Source organism: Puntigrus tetrazona, chromosome 17, assembly GCF_018831695.1.
Source record: "Puntigrus tetrazona isolate hp1 chromosome 17, ASM1883169v1, whole genome shotgun sequence".
Taxonomy (NCBI): domain Eukaryota; kingdom Metazoa; phylum Chordata; class Actinopteri; order Cypriniformes; family Cyprinidae; genus Puntigrus; species Puntigrus tetrazona.
This window is the reverse complement of record NC_056715.1, coordinates 18,674,053-18,695,501: the sequence shown is the minus strand read 5'-3', so window position 1 is coordinate 18,695,501 and position 21,449 is coordinate 18,674,053. Positions and strand designations below refer to the sequence as shown.

The 21,449-nt window shown below is 40.7% G+C and overlaps 2 protein-coding genes across 7 annotated transcripts in view; both read left to right on the top strand.

Moving 5' to 3' along the window:
• numb (NUMB endocytic adaptor protein) overlaps nucleotides 1–9,475 on the top strand; it is a 40,802-nt gene extending 31,327 nt beyond the window's left edge. For 2 of the 6 annotated variants that reach the window (XM_043262374.1, XM_043262375.1), the window contains exons 4-11: nucleotides 332–364; nucleotides 2,070–2,144; nucleotides 3,160–3,300; nucleotides 3,502–3,706; nucleotides 4,563–4,868; nucleotides 5,569–5,712; nucleotides 6,341–6,487; nucleotides 7,443–9,475. In XM_043262374.1, the coding sequence (XP_043118309.1) occupies nucleotides 332–364; nucleotides 2,070–2,144; nucleotides 3,160–3,300; nucleotides 3,502–3,706; nucleotides 4,563–4,868; nucleotides 5,569–5,712; nucleotides 6,341–6,487; nucleotides 7,443–8,236 (1,845 nt within the window). In that variant the 3' untranslated portion in view covers nucleotides 8,237–9,475. The remainder of the gene's footprint in view (nucleotides 1–331; nucleotides 365–2,069; nucleotides 2,145–3,159; nucleotides 3,301–3,501; nucleotides 3,707–4,562; nucleotides 4,869–5,568; nucleotides 5,713–6,340; nucleotides 6,488–7,442) is intronic. The other 4 variants (XM_043262378.1, XM_043262376.1, XM_043262377.1 and 1 more) reach the window with 4 other exon arrangements.
• A 1,563-nt stretch (nucleotides 9,476–11,038) lies between these two features.
• Nucleotides 11,039–21,376, top strand: exd2 (exonuclease 3'-5' domain containing 2). The gene is given in 10 exon segments (XM_043263543.1): nucleotides 11,039–11,167; nucleotides 12,667–12,891; nucleotides 12,893–13,036; nucleotides 13,118–13,374; nucleotides 14,356–14,482; nucleotides 15,183–15,481; nucleotides 15,643–15,749; nucleotides 18,133–18,268; nucleotides 18,348–18,713; nucleotides 20,111–21,376. Coding segments are annotated over 9 exon segments (1,854 nt in total). The 5' UTR covers nucleotides 11,039–11,167; nucleotides 12,667–12,690; the 3' UTR covers nucleotides 20,328–21,376.
• Nucleotides 21,377–21,449: the final 73 nt, after the last annotated feature.

Genomic DNA, 21,449 nt, shown 5'->3' with positions numbered 1-21,449 from the left:
GGTGAGCTATTCCTTCAAGAGTAGTGACATAATCAAACTCACATAGTGGAGTAATAATCCTAGAACTGTACCAGCACCAATAACTTTGTCACACATCACTCATAACTGCACTCGTGGTGAGTCTGACGGCTGATTGGTGAGCTAGAGGTGTGATTACCCCAAACCCCCTCCTCCTCTCCACACTTCACCACTTTGTCATTTTTCACCATCGAAACCCTTCAAGCCAGAGTCCGTCCTGACACGCACTCACAGGACATTGTGTCTGAGTTCATTTGTAACCCTCTCCTGCCTTTTCCTCCCACCAACATCCCCTTACCAACCTCCATTCCAGGACAGAAAGTTCTTCAAGGGCTTCTTTGCAAAAGTAAGTTCTGCTGTGTGCGTTTATGTACCGTCCAGAAAATACTGTGTGCAAGTACATGAACCCGTTGCTTCAGTCCCCTGTTTTTAATCGTAATGCCAAATCACGATGCATTTAATGTAGCAGCAAGGGCGCTGTAGCAGGCAACTTCATCTGCAGTCGATTTTCTCTTTCAGTTTAGACGCGAATGAATAACGGCACAAACACCCACTCGAGATGAGGGTGACTGATTTTGCAGATACCTGCCACTAAAATCTTTATATATTAAATTATTAGAGCATTAGTATTTTCAGCAGCTAAAAGTCTTTTGCTCCAGCGTGAAATATCGTTTTACATTAATTTTTATCAATTGTGCCGTTAAATGTAAAAATGCATTCGTTGTTTGCTCCACACAGAGATCTGATCATCATCTAGTCTGTCTGGAGTGACAAACTGAGATGGATTAAATGCAGAAGAACTCTCCAGGGTGCTGCAACAAAGCTACCTGCAAAGCTCCTGAGAAACTCTGCTCAGGTGGACCTAGAGTAAAAGCTGCTTTAAACACGAATGTTGATTTAATTTAGTTAATAATAGCGACTAGTGACGCTTTGACAGCATCGTTATAAATTTTGCACAAGCGCAAAAAACTTTCAACAGTACTGTAGCTTTGCAGGTAGGGTTCTTGAAGCTTCTTGGAGGCGTTGTTCTCCACAGTTCTTCTGGATTTAGTCTGTCTCAGTTTATTGTGTTTTTCATTGGCTTCAGGACGATATGACCCAGAATTGTTTCCAGGTTTTGGCCTACAAAAATGGGTCATTGCTGCAGCGCTCTATTATTAATTCAGTAGGGCTAAATGTTTTATTTATTGTACCCTGGCTATGTGTAATGATAACTGTGCTGTATACCGATCTAGGCCTTTCCCTGTAGGCACGTCACAGCAGTCCGCAGCTGGTTTACTTTGACCTCTAGAGGGCGCTGATATTCTGTACTGCGGCTTGCAGTCGTTGTTTATTTAACCAGTTTCCCACACTTCTCTGCCATTTAAAAACAGCATCTCCGCTCAGTCCAGAGATCCGCGATAAAGCATTGAATGTTAAATGCGCCCAACGAGATCGCACGATTGCGACGCATTGCGCAAACATTCAGGTGCGCGTTTATGTACTTGCACAGAGTAAGTTTGTGGCTCAAACGTGTGAGTGTGTACACTTCTTCCCCTGCTGATAGATTAGTTTGCTCCCAAAACACGTCTGGAGCAATGAAAGAGTGCGTGCAAAAGGACAAATTGAGTTGAGAACTCATCTTGTCTTCTTTCATGTAACGAAAGTGTGAGTGTGTGTGTGTATGTGTGTGTGTGTGAGAGAGAAACGGCTAATTTCTGCACTTAGGAAAGTGTGAACACTCAAAGCTCCCTGAATCAGTATGTGTGTGTGTGTGTGTGTGTGTGTGTGTGTGTGTGTGTGTGTGTGTTTGAGTGGTTCAATTCTACTGTATCTTTCTTTCGTTCTTTCTTTTTGGCGTTCTACGACATGCTGCCTTCTCCTAACACTGCTGTAACCTTCTCAAACCTCAATGTTTTTAACCGTTCTCTATTTTCAGGTGTTGTTGATAGATGAAAGTGCATTTGTGTGAAAGTCGAAGAGGGTGAAGGGCCTCCACACGGGGAAAGCTCTCTTTGTGCGCGTCTCTTTCCGTCCGCCTCTCACAGTGTGTGTTGTGTGTGTCCTCACAGGCCGGTAAGAAGGCCGTGCGAGCCGTGCTCTGGGTGTCTGCGGATGGTCTGAGGGTCGTAGATGACAAGACAAAGGTACTGAAGGACTGGTTCACCAGAGAACCACAGTATTGATGCACGCGGCACAGTGGATCATAATAAAGGGTTAGCTGTCGACCGTTTAAAAGAAAAAGTGCACTCAAAGGGAATTCAGATGAAAAAGTACTTGCGTCCAGGACCTTCTTCAGTGGAATGATCGTTGTCTGATTAGTGTACAAATCATTCATTATGTGTAACAGTGAAAAAAATATTAAATGTCTGATTCATAAGAACACTTTAAATATCGTGTGTGAATCATAGTTACCAAGATCATGATGCTTTTTTTTTTTTTTTTTTTATTGTTTGTGTTTCACTGAAATCTTGCAAAGGCATAGAAAAGAGCATCTCTTTAAATGCGGTGCAGGGGATGAATGAGTACTGGTATATTCACACACGATTGTCTCGTTCTGTACTTTCTGCCACCTGCTGGTGAGAGTCAGTTGTTGCTCACTGGTGCATGAAGGCCTGCTGGATGTCTGGCAGATGGTCCACTTGCTGCACATGAATGCTGATTTTTTTTTTTTTTTCATATGTGTACAAGCCTTTATTGATGCAGATATTCTCAAATCTGTTGTCTTCTTTGTGTAGTTTTCCACCAAAAATATTTGAATGTTATTTACATCCCCAAATATTTATTCATTGATGTTCTTGTAAAATTATTATTATTATTATTATTATTACTATTAATTAATACTATTTTCATATTCTCTGGAGTCTGGACAGGTATATATTTTAGTGTGTGTATGTATGTATGTGTATATATATATATATATAACAAGATATTTTTAAAAGAATATAATTAGAAGATTGCAAGAGTTCTAGGGTCATATAAAGATGGAAGAGGTGTGTTTCTGCTGATTCTTGAAGGACTCAATTGGGCAGGTCGTTTCATCAGAATGTGAAAGTGATATATATACACACACACACACACACACACACACACAGCAGGACTGCTGATGCACACTGCAACACTGTTTGGTGAAGATGTAAATCACAGATGTTTTGTTTCTAGGATCTCATTCTGGACCAGACGATAGAGAAGGTTTCCTTCTGTGCACCGGATCGTAACTTCGAGCATGCCTTCTCCTACATCTGCAGAGACGGGACCACGCGCCGCTGGATCTGCCACTGCTTCATGGCCATCAAAGACTCGGTGAGATGATCATATCTGTCACACACTCTCATGGACAGACTGCGGTCCTGCAGTGGAGAGATTTGTGGCTTGGGTTTATGCCAGAATAAGTTGAAATGCATTGCCTTATCTTATATGGTGTACTTAATGCTGTGAAGATGTATACTATGTGATTGAATAAAATGAAACGGGCCTCCTCTGACCGTGTGGCGTTGGTCTCAGGGCGAGCGTCTGAGCCATGCGGTGGGCTGTGCGTTCGCAGCGTGTCTGGAGCGCAAACAGAAGAGGGAGAAGGAGTGCGGGGTCACGGCCACCTTCGACGCCAACCGCACCACTTTCACACGGGAGGGATCCTTCCGCGTCACCACAGCCACGGAGCAGGCCGAGCGAGAGGAGGTCATGAGACAACTGCAGGATGCCAAGAAAGGTGTGTGTGTGTGTGTGTGTGTGTGTGTGTGTGAGAGAGAGATTTAATACAGTGCCCTCGAATCGTTCCAGATTTATCTTGCTACTGTCTTCTCTATCATCTGTGTCACTTGTATATAGAGCGGTGCTCTCTGGAAAACTCCCTGTGATCATTTATTATTATTTTTTTAAGTGTTATAATGTATATTTGAACTAAATTGGAATTCTGTAGGATTTCAGTCCTCGAATTTTCCATATACACGAAATAACCGCATTTGCAAGTCATTTAGTGTCAAATTTTTTTAAATCCTCTGCTTTAGTTAAAAAAAAATTACAGTAAACCATTTTTGCTGTGACTTTCAAGAAATCTGTAAAATGGTGTTCGTGGGTCAGTAATAACGTCTGTTTTTATGATCAAGCATACATTGTTTTTAAAATAAATTGGGGGCGGGTTAGATTTATTTTAATTTTTTTTAGAAATATTTTTTTTTATTGATTTAAGAATGCATTAAATCTATCAAAAGTGTTATAATACATTTTATAATGTTACAGAAGATCATATTTCAAGTGAGTTCTTTTAAGCAAAATCGTTTTCCACACAATATTAAGCACCATAACTGTTTTTAACATTGATAATAATCAAAAATGTTTCTCGAGCAGATTCGAATAATTTCTGAAGATCATGTGACTCGAACTCTGATGCGTCGCATTTTAAAATGCATAATTACGGTGCATTAAATTGCAATAATATTGTACACTATTGCTGTATTGTTGATCAAAATAAATCCAGGCTCGGTGAGCTTAAGAGACTACTTTCAAAAATGTTAAAACAGAAAAACAAACTTGAGTCGGTCACAAGTAACTGTGTCTGTCAGCAGACTCCGAGGGTGTGCTGGGCAGCTCTTCTGTGAGCGTGTCTAACCCTGTGGTCACCCTCGCCGGACCCAACGGCTCGTCGTCCTCCCCTCCTCTGCCCATGGCCTCGCTGGCCCCTCAGGAAGCCAATCCTCACGCCATCCCTCGACGGCACGCGCCGGTGGAGGCTCTCGCGCGCCAGGGCTCGTTCAGGGGCTTCCCTGCGCTCAGCCAGAAGACCTCTCCCTTCAAACGGCAGATGTCGCTGCGCATGAACGAGCTGCCCTCCACCATGCAGCGCAAGTCTGACTTCCCCATCAAAAACACTGGTGAGCGTCCTCTTTTGGACAAACTCCACTGATTTTCCAGAGTTGCAAATTGAATTTACTGGTATTTTTGTCATATATATCCATTATAAGGCTGGATATTGACACATTTCAAGTATTGATTTGATTCATTTATTTATGTATATTAGGGCTGCAACAAAAATTAATTTGATAATTGATTAATCTAGTGATTTATTAGAAAGATTTATCAACTAATCATTGATTATTTAATTGGTTAATCGGTTAATTCAGTTATGCATATTCTAACAAATATATAACATTAACCACTTCAGATTTTCAATTCATATTATCTAAATACAATTATTGTACAATTAATTTATGAAATGTATATATATATTTACTTAAATATGTATGTTTGTGTGTGTGTGTGTGTGTGTGTGTGTAGATATATATAGATATATAGATATATATATATATATATATATATAGATATATAGATTTTATCACTAGATAGCTAGACAGTGTTTTTTCTTGTTTAATACTATAAAGCTGCTTGATTTAAGGCTATCTGTTGCATATAGATTGACTAAAAGATTGATTCTTGGTACGTAAGAGTCGATATCAGAGGATGGATCAAAACGGAGAAGAATCAGCCCTTAGATATCCTCCCCCTTTTGATCACCAGGGTTTCTTGCGGCAGATGTTAGTAGTGAATATTGTCTCGTGTGTTTGTGTTTGTCAGTGCCGGAGGTGGAGGGTGAGAGCGACAGCATCAGCTCTCTGTGCACTCAGATCACATCCACCTTCAGTGGACCTCCAGAGGACCCGTTCTCCTCAGCGCCGATGCCCAAACCCTCCTCCTCACCCCAGTCACCCTCTGCTCCAGGTCAGCTACACCCTCACACTCTCTCTTTTTTTTTACTAGTCAGCTGGTCAGTGTTTACCTAATGTAAAAGAAACACACTATGCAGCATCTGTATCAGAATTAATGTCAACATGCTTTTTAAAAGTTTTAGTGTTTTTTTTTTAAAGGATTCTGTAATGCTCATCAAGACTCACGCTCATGTGTTTATTTTATCAAAAAAACAGTGAAACAGTAAAACTACCACTATTTAAAATGACTGTCTATTTGAATATATATTCAAATGTAATTGATTGCCGTGATCAGATCTGAACTTTTAGCATCATTACTTCATATATGTATAGTACATAAACTCATTAAGAACTAGCTAGTAAATTTGTCAGCCCTCTACATTACTAATACAAAGCTTATGTTGTGTGTATATATATTGATGCACAGCTAAAATCATGTGATTCAAGACTAGTCACTACAGACCCAAAACCCTAAATATTGGCTGAACTAATCTAATTGTCTTCGCAACCCCTAGTGTGTGTGTGTGTGTGTGTGTGTGTGTGTGTGTGTGTGTGCGCGTGTGTGTGTTCCTATGTGTTAGCACTCTGTCTGCTTGTGCCCGGCTCTGTCTCTAATCTTCACGTCCTGTCTGCTGCTGTAGTTAACGGTGCAGTTCCTGCCTTCCCGCCGCCTAGTGTCACTGTAACTGATGCAGCTAACTCGCCCGTGCTGCCGCCCCCGCTGCCTGTCCGAGAGACTAACCCCTGGGCCAAGACCCCAAACACAGCCCCCATTGCAGCACACATAGGTAAGAGCTGGGCGTCCTGCCACAGGAAGCGCTGACCCTGCAGAATAGTTGCTGAGAAACTCATTTTGCTCGCAATGCAAGGCTATAGAGCTGTGAGCAGCTGTTGCATGAAACTGCTTTTCAGTTTCTATAGTAGCATAAGCATGCATCAGAATTGTTTTCTTTTAGATCTTGACTGTAGTGTGCAACTAAACAGACAGTCATGGTCATAGTCTACATTGTCTAACTCTAACTCAACTCAACTGGTAATCTGTGAAACAGGTACATGGCAACCCGTAGGGATTGGTCCGTATGGATCACTGATCATCTACAATCTGTTGCACCTTTAACTTTTTGCGATAGCAAATTAGCTGTTGTTGCATTTAATAAGGCTCCTTGGAGCGGAATCAATTTCAAAATTCGAATTCAGCACTCTACTCCAAATGCCTTCAAAATGAAAGTTTGATTCCTTTTAGAATTGAGTCCCAGCCCTAGTGACAAGGTTCTTAACCAAGGTTGTCCAAACACGTTCTTTTCGAGGGTCATGTCCAAGATCACGACCTGCAGAGTTTAGCCTCAACATGCCTCAACACACCTGCCTGAAAGTTTTTAAAATGCCTAGTAAGAGCTTGATAAGCTGGTTCAGTTGTGATTAATTATGGTTGAAGCTAAACTCTGTCGGACACTGGCCCTCCGAGACCCAGTTCAGACATCCCTGCTCTAAACCAAGGGGCCTTAACCTTGAACCTTGACATTCAGCAAAGTTTAGCTCCAACCCTAATCAAACACACCTGAACAAGCTAATCAAAGTCTTCTGGATTACTACAAGCTTGCAAGTAGGTGTATTTAATTCAGGTTGCAGTTGAACTCTGCAGGGAAATGGATCTCAAGGTCCAGAGTTGAGAATCCCTGTTCTAAACCGTTTACCAGAATAAATGGTATGCTTACCAAAAACTCTGCTTCTTGTGTCCTGTAGGGAGTGAGTGGCCAAATGCTGCACCTACAGCGGGAGCCCTACCCACCGTCAGTGCAAATCTTTCTACACCTGCCTTCTCTCACAAACGTACGCCATCGGAGGCTGACCGCTGGCTGGAGGAGGTGTCCAAGTCTGTGCGAGCCCACCAACCCGCTGCCGTCACGAGAACCAACACGCCTCCCGCTCAGCAGCCCTTCTCCGCCCCTGCCCCCGTTCCCGTCCCTATGCCACCTGGCCCTTCTGCACCCTTCATGCCAGGCATCCCTCCATCTGCGGTCCCTACCGTACCTCCACGCCAGCCGGCTTACCACGCTCAGGCACCGGTGTCCTTTCCAGTTTCTAATGGGATCCCGTTTGTGCAACCAGCCTTTCCGGTGGTAGGCATTACACCTGCACAGATGGTGGCCAACGTTTTCGGTTCTGCCACGCAATCTCAGCCTATCCCGGTACCTGTTCAGGTGCCCCAGGGGCAGATGCAGTCTTCACCCTTCTCCACACCACCGACAGGCCAGTTTGAGACCCAGGCGGTGTGCAGCCCCTTCGGCAAACCACTCCTACCTCCAGTGACAAATGCCACAGCACTGCAGCCACCGAAAGTCAACGCCACATTTAATGGGGCTAAAAGCTGGGCGGCAGTGTCGTCACCCGGGCAACCTGGAGCAACTCAGCATCAGGCCGATGCCTTTGAGGCCCAGTGGGCCGCACTGGAGAGCCGCTCGCAGCAACGCACTGCTCCATCACCCACAAACCCCTTCTCCACTGAGCTCCACAAGACTTTTGAGATCCAACTCTAAGGACACAGAGTGCACGCAAAGCGATGCTAAGGAACAATACGATGGATATTCATGGAGAGACATCTATAGAGGGTACGACCCTGCAAACCACTTCAGCTCCATATCTCCGTCTTTCGATTTCTTTGTCTGTTCATCCGTGTCTGGTTTTTGCTTGTGACATGAACAAATGGAGACAAGGGGGTCAATGAAGGTGCCCCCCAGAAACGACGCGAGTACAACTTTTATGGCATTCATGGCGCATTTAGGTCCAAGATGAATTGAGGTGACAAGATGATGGTAAAAGAAATCTTTAGATGCTCTAACGTTGACCCCGTATTGTTCAGTGCTCCCTCTCCCCTGACTAATCCTTCTCACAGCGCCCCCTAGCAGGCTGGATGACTGCTCCCTACCTAAAGGACGAGGCACTTCACGGACCTTCCGGGTTCACAAGGTTCTTGTAGAACTTCGCAATCAGAAGAGGAAGAAGCGAGAGAATGCCAAAATCTTTATTTTTATGCATTAGGTATATTTTAAATAGTTTTGAAATTTAACTGAAGAGCTGTAAATAATCTTTCCAAAGGTGCAGGCTTATTTTGTGTGCATACGGTAACAGAGCATATATAGGCGTGAAGGGACGGTTTTCATTTCTCGTCTCTATTCGGTTTAAGTCTTCTGGCCACCAAGCATAGTTCATCTTATGTAAATAGATAATCCATTATGGACCCAGACTGGGTTCGAGGATCTTTAAATCACACCGGTCCCAGGCAATGCTATCTGTCTTTCATTCTGTCATTTTAACCTTATTTTTTGTACTATAGTATGAGTACTTTGATTTCTATTGCCTACATATCATTATAATTTTTTAGCACATTTTTTAATTAATTTTAACACTATTGACAGTGTTACCTGTCAAGCCACTTTTATTTTATTTCGATAAGAAGATACTCATTTTAGCACAAGCACTGTACTAATCAATCATTTGGCCACCTACGGTTGATGTGACATCGGTCTGTGGCGTGTGAGCTATGACTCTCACTCTTGAAATTACCTGTGTTTCCAATTCTACAATGATTGCAGTGAATTTTTTTTTCTGCTGCTTTTCATGCAATCCCATAAAACCTTTTGTTTTATCAGACGTAAAGATGAACGGTCCTGTTTTTAGGTTTTGATTCCATTTTGTAAGTATTGCATTGTATTATTCCAATTCTTTACGGAAAATTTAATCTAAAAGATTGAATAAAACGTTGGTGGTAGAGGAAAGCGGGTCTGTGTGCTTCTGTTCCATACTCAGGATGCTTGTATCTGACGTCTGTGTGTTTTTTGGGGGATTTTTTGTTTTTTTTTTCAACTGAGGATTCTAAATAAACGTCGATGTAAGCTGTTTCCCCATGCTGCAGCCTTCTGAAACTATCCACAGTTGTCATAGAACAAGATCGCCTTCAGAAAAACTTTAGTTTATGAATTATTCTTGCACAGGGACGGTAGCATCATTTGGAACAGGGACTGGTAAGAGACTTAATCAGTTAATTATCTATAATTGGTCAGATGAGTTGGAAAAATAATTATTCTGTTTTCTGTTGTGTGTTTTCAGTTAAATGTGTCATTAATCAGGTGTAATTTTATTGTTCAGCACTGCTGAAGTAGGCATGCCCGAGGGGGAAAAAAAAGATTTTAAGGAGGTTGAAATATCTAGTTTCAAAGCAGGTGGTAATCCTTGGCCTTAATAATTGAAATATTAACTTAAATGGTTTTATTTTTTTTATTATTATTTTTTTATTATTTTTATTTTTTTATTACTTAGTAAGTAAAAAAGTAGACATTTGTATTTTTTTTAATCTAAATCATTAATAAAAAATGTTTTATAGTATATCAGCCAAACTAAAATTTCATTAGGTTTTGAATTTGGCTGAACGGATTAATTTTGTTTCTGGAGAACAACTGTGACTGGAGCACAAAACTAGTTTTAAGCAGCATATATTTATAACAGTAACTTATCAATGCATTGTATGGCTCTGAATTATATTAAAATGGTAACGCTTTAAAATAAAGTGTCATTTGTAAAAATTAACGTATTAATTAACATGAACGAACAATGAACCCTCCTACATCTATTTTTATAGATTACTAATCTTTGTTAACGTTAGTTACTAAAAATACAGTTGTTCACTGTTAGTCATGTTAGTGCACAGAGCATTAATGTTAAGAAACACAACTTTTGAATAAATGCTGTAGAAGTATTGTTTATTCTACGTTCATGTTTACTAATAACTAATGTTAACTAATGAACCTTATTGTAAAGTGTTACCATTAAAATCATTAGGTTATTAAGTAAAGATCATGTTTGATGAAGATGTTTTGTAAATGTCTTACTATACATATATCGAAACTTCACCTTTGATCAGTAATATGCATAGCTAAAGACTTCATTTGGACTAATTTAAAGGCAATTGTCTGCGTATTTTGGTTATTTTGCACCCTCAGATTTTTAAATACTTGTATGTCAGCAAAATATTGTCCTATCCTAACAAACCATACGACAATGGAAAGCCTATGTATTCAGCTTTCAGATGATCCTGAAAGCCCTCATGACTAAGCTTTGTTTCGTTCTTTAACAGAAATACAATTCACACCAAATGCTCTTTTCTGAGACCTTTTTGGGTGTAGGTTTCACTAGAAGCGCGACTGTAGGGATCGCTGTGCTCAGTTTGCTGAATGATTTCAAAAAGCAAAATGGGAATAAAAAATGTTTACCAAAAACCTTCCGTCAGCTGTCGTGAGACTGTCGCAGTTGCGCGCCTCCGGCGGGGGCGGCGCTGTGGCGCGAGCGTGTCCTGCGCGCGCGGAGGAGATAAACCCGCAGAAGAAGACGCGCTGCAGCTGTTCATTATAAGCGTGTGCGAGAGCGTCCACAGTAGTGTCCACTTGTTTTTCTGACATCTATTGAGTTTCCAGGTGCGTATACCGACGGCGACACTCAACACACGAGAATGACACGTTAGACAGGCTTTCGTTTAGATGTGCGAGTCCTCACAGTCCGTCAGAAAGAAGTACTGCGTCTCTGACACAAACACAAACACACTGCGATTAAAGTGATTGATCGGTTTGATTAGATGTGGATTTATTTCATCAGATTCGTTTGAGTTGTACGTTGTCTGTTTTTAAATAGTGGTCGTAAAAACGTTTTCACGAGAGCACAGTAGAGCATATCAACACGAGATACTTGGAGAAATGTGTTATGTTTGTCGGAGTGAAGCTTACTGTTGGTTTCACGAGTTCATCACCTCGATAGTAGACTTGGTTTCTTCCACAATGTCACAATAAAACTGCTGTGACTTTGTGTTACCGAGTACTCTTAACATAAAGAGAAAGTAAAATGAATTTCAGTGTGCTTTTGAATCATGGTTGACCGATATGTTGTTTAGATTCATTAATTGGCTCATATTCAGACACTTTTCACGCGATTTTCAGCATTAAATGATAGAAACAAGGCTTTTTTATATATATATATATATATATATATATATATATATATATATATATATATATATATATATATTTTTTTTTTTTTTTTGATTTAGCAGAAGTAATGTTTTCTCTGAATATAAGCAAATTTTTTTTTTTTTTTTTTTATTTTTAAATTTTTTTTTTTTTTTTTTTTTTTTTTTTTTTTTGTAAATCATTTGGTGTAAAAACGAGTATGGGAAGAAGTTAATACAAAGCGAGTAAAATTTTTGATCCAAAATTGTCTGTTTTAGCTCAGTTCCTCCAGTGATGGTATTTCCAAACAATTCAGCAACAAAACTGTTTCACGCATTCAAGCAACAAGCGTTAGCGTTTAATTACTGAATAAATCCAGTTGATACCAATGTCATTTTAACATGTCTCTGTTGTCTTAATAATTGCATTAAATTTAATTGTAAAAGATGGTGCATTAGACAATTGCTTCTATAAAGGTAAAATGGGGAAAAATTAGGGTAAAGTTATCACAAGCACGTATTACTTTAGTCGTCAGTGTCACACGATCATTCAGAAGTCATTTTTAATGTGGATTTGCTGCTCAAGAAACATTTCTGATTATCTGCTTCGTGTTTTTTTTTAACTGTGATGCACTGCTAAAAACGTTTGAGGTTTAAATTATTTACGAAACAACAAAAAAAAATAAAACTTTAACAAGTCATTGTCAATTGATCAAAAAATTTCCAACAAATGCTGTTCGAAGAATTCTGAAAAAAAAGCATCTCAGATTCTGCAAATATATAAAGCAGCACAACATTTTCCACATTGATGATAATCGGAAATGTTTCTAGAGAAATAAATCATTATACGAGACCGATCTCTAAAGGATCGCGTGAAAACTGAAGACTGGAGTAATGGTGCTGGAGATTCAGCTTCATTTATGCATTATGCTAAAACCTACTTACAAATTGAATGCTTGGATCGTTTGGTTTCAGCGTGGAGTTGGAGCGGCTGCAGCGATGTCCAAGCAGAGCACGTTCACCGCGGCTCTGGCCACTATGTTAGGAGCCACCCTCGGCGGCCTGTTCCTGTGGCGCAGCATCCGCACGCAGAAGAGAAAGGCCCTCAAGGGCCCCGCTTCAGCCGAGCCCGTGCAAGCCCAGCTCGAAGCAGACGCCCCGTCCTGCAGCCCGCGAGACCCGAGCCCCGAACCCGGAGCTTCTGCGAGCGTGTTCGCTGCTGGAGGTGCCGCCCGTGATCGTCAGCTCCCCGGAGGAGTGGGACGCGCTCTGGCCGGGCTTCCAGAAGGAGCTCTCCGTCCATCCGGTTCTGGGACTTGACTGTGAATGGGTAAAAAGCATGCGCGTAAGCATGGCTTCTGCGTGTGGTTGTTTTGGGTATTGCATGCGCGGCGGCGGCGCTGGACGACGTTGTCTGTTTTCACAGGTGTCCGTCAAAGGCAAGGCCTCTGCGGTTTCCCTGCTCCAGCTGGCCACCTTCTCCGGCCGCTGTGTGCTGGTCAGGCTGCTGGCGTTTCGTGACGCGCAGCTTCCTCTCCCCGGGGGCCTCGTCGGGGTGCTCTCTGACCCCCGCGTGCTGAAGGTCGGGGTGGGATGTTACGAGGATGGCAAGCGGCTGACTCACGATCACGGCCTGGCTCTGAGTTGCACCGTGGATCTGCGCTACCTGGCCCTCAGACAGAGGTAACTGATCAGTGTTTCTGTCTGTTAGAGCTGCGCTGTTCATCGTTAAAGGACCGCAGTCTCGATTCAGACACCCACACCTTTACTTCAATTAAACCTTTGAAAACGTCATTAAAGAACATTCAAATCACCTGCACTGTATTGTTTTACAGTCACAGAAATGCTGGGCTGAAAGTGCAGATATAAAGATTGAGGGTAGCAAGTTGTCTTTTGCTTCTAATAACGTTTTTGTCGAGTGCATTTTCACCACTAGGTAGCAACAAGTGACTTAAATTTGTCACTAAATCATTCGTTTTTTTATGATTTTAATATTACAGATTGTATTAAATATCAACTATTTTATTGTAAAAGCATATTATATCAAAATGTTTAATTCATTAACATTTTCAACGCTTTTAAATAAGCTGCCGTTATTAATATTGTCGCGCTATGTTGTTTTGTTCAGAATCATGATCTCTTTTGTTGATTTTCTCAAGTTTTTTTTTTCTTGTTTGTTTTTTCCAATTCTGAAATCACAAGGACTGCAATTTTAATGTTGTGTAGTTAAGTGAAGCGTAGCATGGTGATATCCAAAACCATTATTATATACTTGTTTATTTGCAGTGAAATATATATTATTTTATTATAAGAATGCATTTTATGTCGCGATCCAGTTTTTTGTTTTTGTGCAACCATTCTATTCATAATCAAGTCCAGGCACATTTACATTCAGTATAGATTGTTTCTGAGCAGCTCACATTAAAGGAAAATATTACGATGCTAATTCAGTTTCTCTTGGAAAGCAGCTCTACAGAAGAATAGTGTTGTTTCTCTACTTAATGTAGTTCGGCGTCGATTGAATTCAGTCTTTAGTGTTATCATCAGCTCTGAAGTGGGCAGGTGTAGTTGCTGCCAGGTCACACCAAGTGTCATAAATTCAAACCTCGGTAAGACTTTAAAGCGCTGGTGGAGAGACCTGAGGTGATCTGGATTGTGTTGAAGGCAAGCGGTGCTGAATAACGGCTTGAGTTTGAAGTCTCTGGCCGCGGATCTGCTGAACGTCACGCTGGACAAGTCTCTGGAGCTGCGCTGCAGCGACTGGGAGGCGGATGTGTTGAGCCAAGAGCAGGTGAGGAGGAGCTTCTGATTCACCGCTGGGTCTTTTCACTTGATGGTATTTAAAAAGGCTCGACCAAGAGTTTAACTTTTTGTTATTGTCGATTTAACAATATAGCTTACTGGAGGGGTGATAAAACGGTTACGCAATTTGTTGAGGATTTTAGGTTATTTATGCGATGTATGGCCAATACGGTATTGGCCTTTTCCATTAATTTGGCCAAAAAAAAACATCCAAGGTGTGACCTTCTGGACCACTTAGCTTTTTTTTTTTGGTCAAATTGAGTGAAAAAACTAAAATTTAATTTACGTTACTTAAAATCAAATGAGAATTTATTTACATTTTGTTCTCTCAAAACAAATGTTGTTTAAAAAGTAAAAGGCATAATGAATCTAGGGTTGCCCTTTATTTTACAGTATGTGCAGCTATATGTACCTACCTAAGAAAGCACCGGTAATATAAGCAAGCTAGTTTAGGTTAATTCTTTATTGTATTTACTGTAACAAGTATATAAAGGAGTAGCGTAAAGTGCTATTAAATCTAGTTGCATGCAGATAAATCTCTGTGCTTTTAGTATTTGCACGATAAAATCATCGGGATACTCACTGTTGACTTAAATTTTTGCTTTACAAAATACTGTGTAATACTCGGCTGGAGTAGTCCGTGTATTGGTGTCGGTGCATTAAACCCTCTGTCTTCCTGTCTCCACCAGATGGCCTACGCAGCACATGATGCCCAGATCTCGGTTGCCCTGTTCTTTCACCTGCTGGGGATGGACACCGAGCCCCAGCTCCCCGCCGAGGGTGAAAGCACGTTCGTCCGGCTGGCTTCATGCTGCCAGGGGCTGGTGGACGTTCCCTTCAGGGGGCGCTATAACGGAGAGGGGGAAGAGGGGGAGAGGAGGAGGCGGAGCCGAAGGTCCACAGTGGAGAGTCCCGAGTCTGGAGACCAGCAAGTTCCAGACCCGCGGAGGAACAAGCGCAAACCGCTGGGAGTCGGATACTCGGCCAGGTAATGAAGAAAATCTATCCGATTAAAGATAATAAAATACTCGAACCGACCAGTCTTTCAAGGAATTCTTGTTAAATGACTTGGTATTCAAATTGAACATGCTTTGAGTGTTCGCTTCTGAAATGCTTTACGTGACCGTTGTGCTGTTTGTGTTGATTCAGGAAATCACCCCTTTATGACAATTGTTTCCTTCATGCTCCCGACGGCCAGCCGCTCTGCACGTGTGACAAGAAGAAAGCAAAATGGTACCTGGAGAAGGGTATAGGAGGTACACAACCACTTCATACTGCTCACCAGACGGGGAGATTTCCATGTGTATTTGAAATGCGTTTTTTGAAACCGTTACAAAGCTGTTTTCTTTAAAGTGCCTCTTTTATGGGTTATGAAAGTTTTATATTTTGGTTTTAGGAGTCTCAAACAATTGGTTGACATGCGTGAAAGTAAAAAAAACACTTTCATTTTTCTCATATGCATTTATTTTTTACCTTACTTGCTCCTAAATGATTTGGTAAAGGATTCATTTTTCCAACGTTTTCCAGCGATTCGTTGATTTCATTTAAAGCAGCGTTTGTGAGCTTTTAAGGCTACGAAAGCCACACCTAGTGGCTGAATTTGAGAATTAAAATTTTCACAATGGATGCGAAAAGATCAACAAGTGGGTGGGCAATAGGATAATGAATTGTTTTGAAGTCATGACTCGTTTAAAAGATTCAGTCGTCGACTCCTCCTTTTGAGAGGCGATAACTTTATACATGGTGCACTTTCACACTCACTTAAGAGCTGTGTTACACATTGCATTAACGATAACTTTCTAAAATCCATAAGAGGGGCACTTTAAATTCATGGTGCAGTTTACTCATGATGGCAGTAACACCTTTTATATTTAAAATAATATAATATTATTACCAGTGGTCTTATAGCTAACGCTGAAGTTAAAAGGTTAGTTTTCATTAAATTAAATAAAATACTTTTTTTTTTTTTCAGCTAGTTGCCAGGGTAACATCTCAGTTTTTAGTTAACCTGAATATACCAAAAATTAAAAAAATTAAGATAAAAAAATTGTAAATGCAAACCTAAATATATACAAAATAAAATATAACAAACTATAAAAGTCAAACAATTATGTTAGTTATACTAATAAAAACATTATTATTATTATTATTATTATTATAATCTCTTTAAGGGGGTTATGTTATTCTGTCTTGTTCAGGATTTATAAATGTTACTTTTTTTATATTCTTTCTAGTAGGAGTGTACTGATAAACGTATCATGTATCGTACGGTTCATGGCCTTTTTCCAAATCATCCTTATGTGATCGTCCTTATTTGGGAACGTATGCCGGGTACATGCGCGTCAAGTCGTTTGAAATGCACTTATCAAAGGAAATGATGTCATTTCCTCATTACCTGGATGTTCCCATGACAACGAATGCAGCAAGTGTGCGACTCATGCTTAAATCCCTCTCCCACTGCTGGCAGAGAATGAATTTGCACTTTTAATCATTCTTATTTACTTGTTACTGAGGTGGCTACGTAAGGAGCTTAAAATATCATTATCTTTTGATGTTGGGTGCCAGAATTGATGTAATACAGCCTCAAATTAGAAATATTCTAGCATACCTGATGTTACTACCAGACCAAAAAAAAAAACGACGACTATAAAACAAGCGACTGAACAGAAATGTTTGAGTTTGCACACTTCTTATCAGAAAAGGTCAATAAAGGGTTGTCTTGTTGAGCGCGTCTAAAGTTTTATTGCGTCACATGACTGTCGTTTTTGAAATAATGTCTGTGTGTGTGTAAAACAAACTGACGTAGCTGTTGCCTGCTGAAACTGAAATGTTCATCATGACTAGATAGACACGATGAGGTTGTGAGATGTGACTCGCGTCATAGTAATAATCCTGTCAGATCATCCATCCTTGTGTATTTTAAAATAGAAAATGTATGTTCATTTGCAACAGTTATGCTAACCAAAAAAAAACCCCAAAAACATTTATGATTAAAATATTGTTCGTTGTCACGGGAACATCCCAGCTGAAGATAAGGAGGAAATGATGTCGCTCCCTTTGACAAGTGCATTCCAGATGGCTAAATAAGAGTCCCCAGATAAGGATGATCGGTTTGATTTGGAAAATGATCATAAAACATACAATACATGATGCACTTTACACTCCTACTTTCTATTTTTATAAAGTTAGTACATAATTGTTTTAATTTTCATTGAGGTGTTTAAGTGCCATTGTTGGGGCAAATGTCTTGGTGTCAGGGACTAGTTAAGTCAAGCATACTAGTTAAGTGTTGAGTATACCATATGGTTGAAGCAGCCGTTACCCTTTGCTAACTTACCAATACAATCATAAGACAAAATGTAAGTTTTCTCTAGCAAGTCTTGTAAGACAATTATTTAGTCAAGCTATCTATTTTGCAGAAACTTTTATTATTTCGAAAACTTCAGTAATTTCCACTTTGTGCTCTTAGATTTGATCGTATCTGGTCAGGCTCAAAAATTAATATTTCAACACAAACTGGAAACGAAGATGGAAAAGACATACGTTATTGTTTATTGACCAATCGGGGCTTTGAATGAACCATTGAATAATATCAAATATAATAATTGCAAGTAAAATACAATCTCTACATAATCTCAGAATTGGTCAGCGAGGATCCCTTCGTGGTCCGGCTGCTGTTTGAGCCGTCAGGCCGCCCGGACTCCCAGAAAGACTACTACCTCACAGCCAAAGAGAACGTGTGTGTGGTGTGTGGGAAAGCCGACTCTTACATCAGGTGCGTCTCGCGCTTCCTGCCATTTATTGAGTTGCTTGCGAAGCGTGATCTCACCTACCGTCTGTCCGCGTTAACCTAGGAAGAACATCGTCCCACACGAGTACAGACGCCACTTCCCAGCTGAGATGAAGGACCACAACTCGCACGACATCCTGCTGCTGTGCACTTCCTGTCACGCGGCCTCGAACGTGCACGACGGGGTCCTGAAGCAGCGGCTGGCCGAGGAGCACTCTGCCCCGCAGGGCTGTGAGGAGGGCATCCGGCTGCTGGAGGACGCAGACCGCCGCCGAGTGCGATCGGCCGCCAGGGCTCTCCTCAGCGCCAGCGACGGCATGCCCCAGTCCAGGAAGGAGGAGCTCCTGTCGGTCATCCAGAGCTTCTTCTGCAACGGACAGCAGGAGGTCACGCAGGAGATGCTTCAGAGAGCTGCCACGCTGGAAACCAGGTAACTTATTTTGACCAGAACCACCCGTAGATACTGGAAGGGGCTGACAGAGATGTGAGCCAAGCTTTAACTGTGTTATATGTGACTCTGGACCACAAAACCATAATTGAGAAATGACGCTTTACATTGATGTGTGAAAATCTGAAATTTGTGGGTGCAAAAAAATGTATATACATTTAGAAAATTGCCTTCAAAGTTGTCCGAATAGCCTTAGCATTGCACCAAATATGGCGTTTTGATATATTTACGGGAGAAAATGTACAAAATTTCTTGATAGAACAAGGTCTTTACTTGATATCCTAATGCATTTTGGCATAAAAGAGATCTATCATTTTGATCCATAGTATGTATGTATTAGGGATGTAACGGTACACAAATATAATTGTTCGGTACAAGTCACGGTTCGGCACAGCAGGGTGACAAACTTTTTTTTTTATTAAAATTTTTTTAAATGGTATACATTTTTTAAATGTATAATTTGCTATACAAGTTGCTCTTACTTGAAATACACTCTTTGAATTATTGGTAACACTTTATAATAGCTACACGCTATGAATCATTCTACATTAAAACTTTAATTTCTTGATTTTGAATAGTTGATCAACAATCAAAATATTTGCTATATATATGTAGCATATTGCAAATATTTGTAAAGATGTAAATTGCACATAATGCAATTTTTGACCTATAAATAATATTTCTAGTTTATTTGTTCAATTACACACTAGCTGTCATAGCATGTTTCATAACACGTTCATTTAAACATATATTAGATAATTAAGACCGGTTTCTCTAGTCAACTGGTCACTGATGACTTGCTAAGGTAAGCAAATTGATACGTAACCTTTTATTTCCAGTATTTTGTTGATGTCTTTCCGCAGTTGAAACACTGACTGAGTAATTGCATGAGATGGTAAGAAAGCGGTTCGGTGAAAGTACATGCGACAGTGTGCGCTAACTACACACGACGCGAAACTTTCCACCTGTCATCTTCGCTTTAATTTATTTTCAAGATCTGAGGTAAACTGTCTGTTGTTGCTTTCAGTATGGCTAGAAGGTCACATAATATGACATTTAAACTCATTGGACACGTTAAACTTTAAATAAATAATGAGACCTGAGATTATCGTCAATCATACTTTGTATGCCGTTGTTCCAACTGTGGTGTCACGGAAATAGAAACTCGGATTAATATGGAAAAGATACCTTTTATCGCGTGTCGTTAGGATACTGTGTGCCGTTGCACCCCTACTATGTATTGGCTAGTGCTACAAATATACCCGTAATACTTATGACTGGGTTTGTGCTCCAGCCTCACGTACGTTAACTTACTTGCAGGATGTGAAGATGCGGTTCTGAGTTGTGTTAGGTTGAAAGTCAGTCGTCTTCCTTTGCAGGATCTTTAATGAGAGCTACGTGCCGCACGGACTGAAGGTAGTTCAGGTTTATGCTGAGCGCGGCCTGCGGGGTCTCATAGACTTGGAGCGCTGCTGGCGACAACACTTTCTGACCAGCATGCAGCCCCACCATTTGCCCCCTCTCTGGTCCGTCAACCACAACCATGACAAATATCTGCGCAAGTACGGGGAGGACCTGCAAATCCTGCTCAACTGAGCTCCTCGCCACAAACAGAAAGAGACTTTGTGCAACAACTGCTGGAATAGGAAGGTTTCCACTGTGTGCGCTACACCTTGGCGTCCTCGTCCTATGTTGTTTGAGTGCGTACCAGAGACTGACTTGCCTTGGCTACAGGTAAGCACCGGTGTTGACTTCCAAATGAGAAAAAAAAAGAAAACAAGACTAGACTGTGGCCCCAGTTTGACTGGGCCCTAAGGGACCAGATGGAGATTGGGTAAGAGACTCTTTGGGAATCGAAAGCCACTGTGGTGAACAGCAGATCGCTAAACTCAAGAACAGAATGGTGGTAGGTAAAATAACAAGCAAGCATAACGTGCACACATTTTAATGTTTAACATATTGAAAAGCATTCTCATTTTCCCTGTGAAAGTAGAATCTACTGTATTTTAACCAGCCCAAACCTGCTCTTAATTCTTAATCATGAATTGAATAAAAGATTCATAGCTTACCATTCTTGCAGGTTTGAGGCCGTATTAAATGTTTGTGTTAAATGAGTTGTCTTTTGAGACTATACAAATGGCTATTTTTACTTATTATGGAGCTCTGTCACTTCTATTTAATTTCAGGCTGGATTTTTTTTGTGGGTTTTGAGGAACTCTATTTATCTTTGAGTCTGGACCAAATTGAACACTGCTTAGCACATGGCTGTACAATGAATGATCCTTCTTAGAGTCAGGACACCTCCAAAACGCACCAGCATAACATCTGGCGCTGTGTGTTTATATGCACCCCTGACTCGCTGAAGACAGGCTAAAATGATAGTGGATGAAATTCATTCTCGCCCCGATTACGATTTTGGAGTGCTAGTTTGTGTTGTATTTGCAGTTTCAGCCTGAGAGATTCAGCTCCATGCGATGAAAACGAATATAAATGGCCAAATCAAGGACACCGAAGTCTGAGCCTAACATAATTTACCTTAAGAAACACGACAGCTTTCCTTTTTATTTACATTTGTCCAGATGTAACCTATTATAAGCTTTTGTGTTTCCGTAATGTCAATAAAAAAATTACATTTCATATGTTAAGACGGGATGAGTTGTCTGAATGTTTTTTGTAGTCTTTGTAGATCCTGAATAATATACCTCTCTTTCCACATCC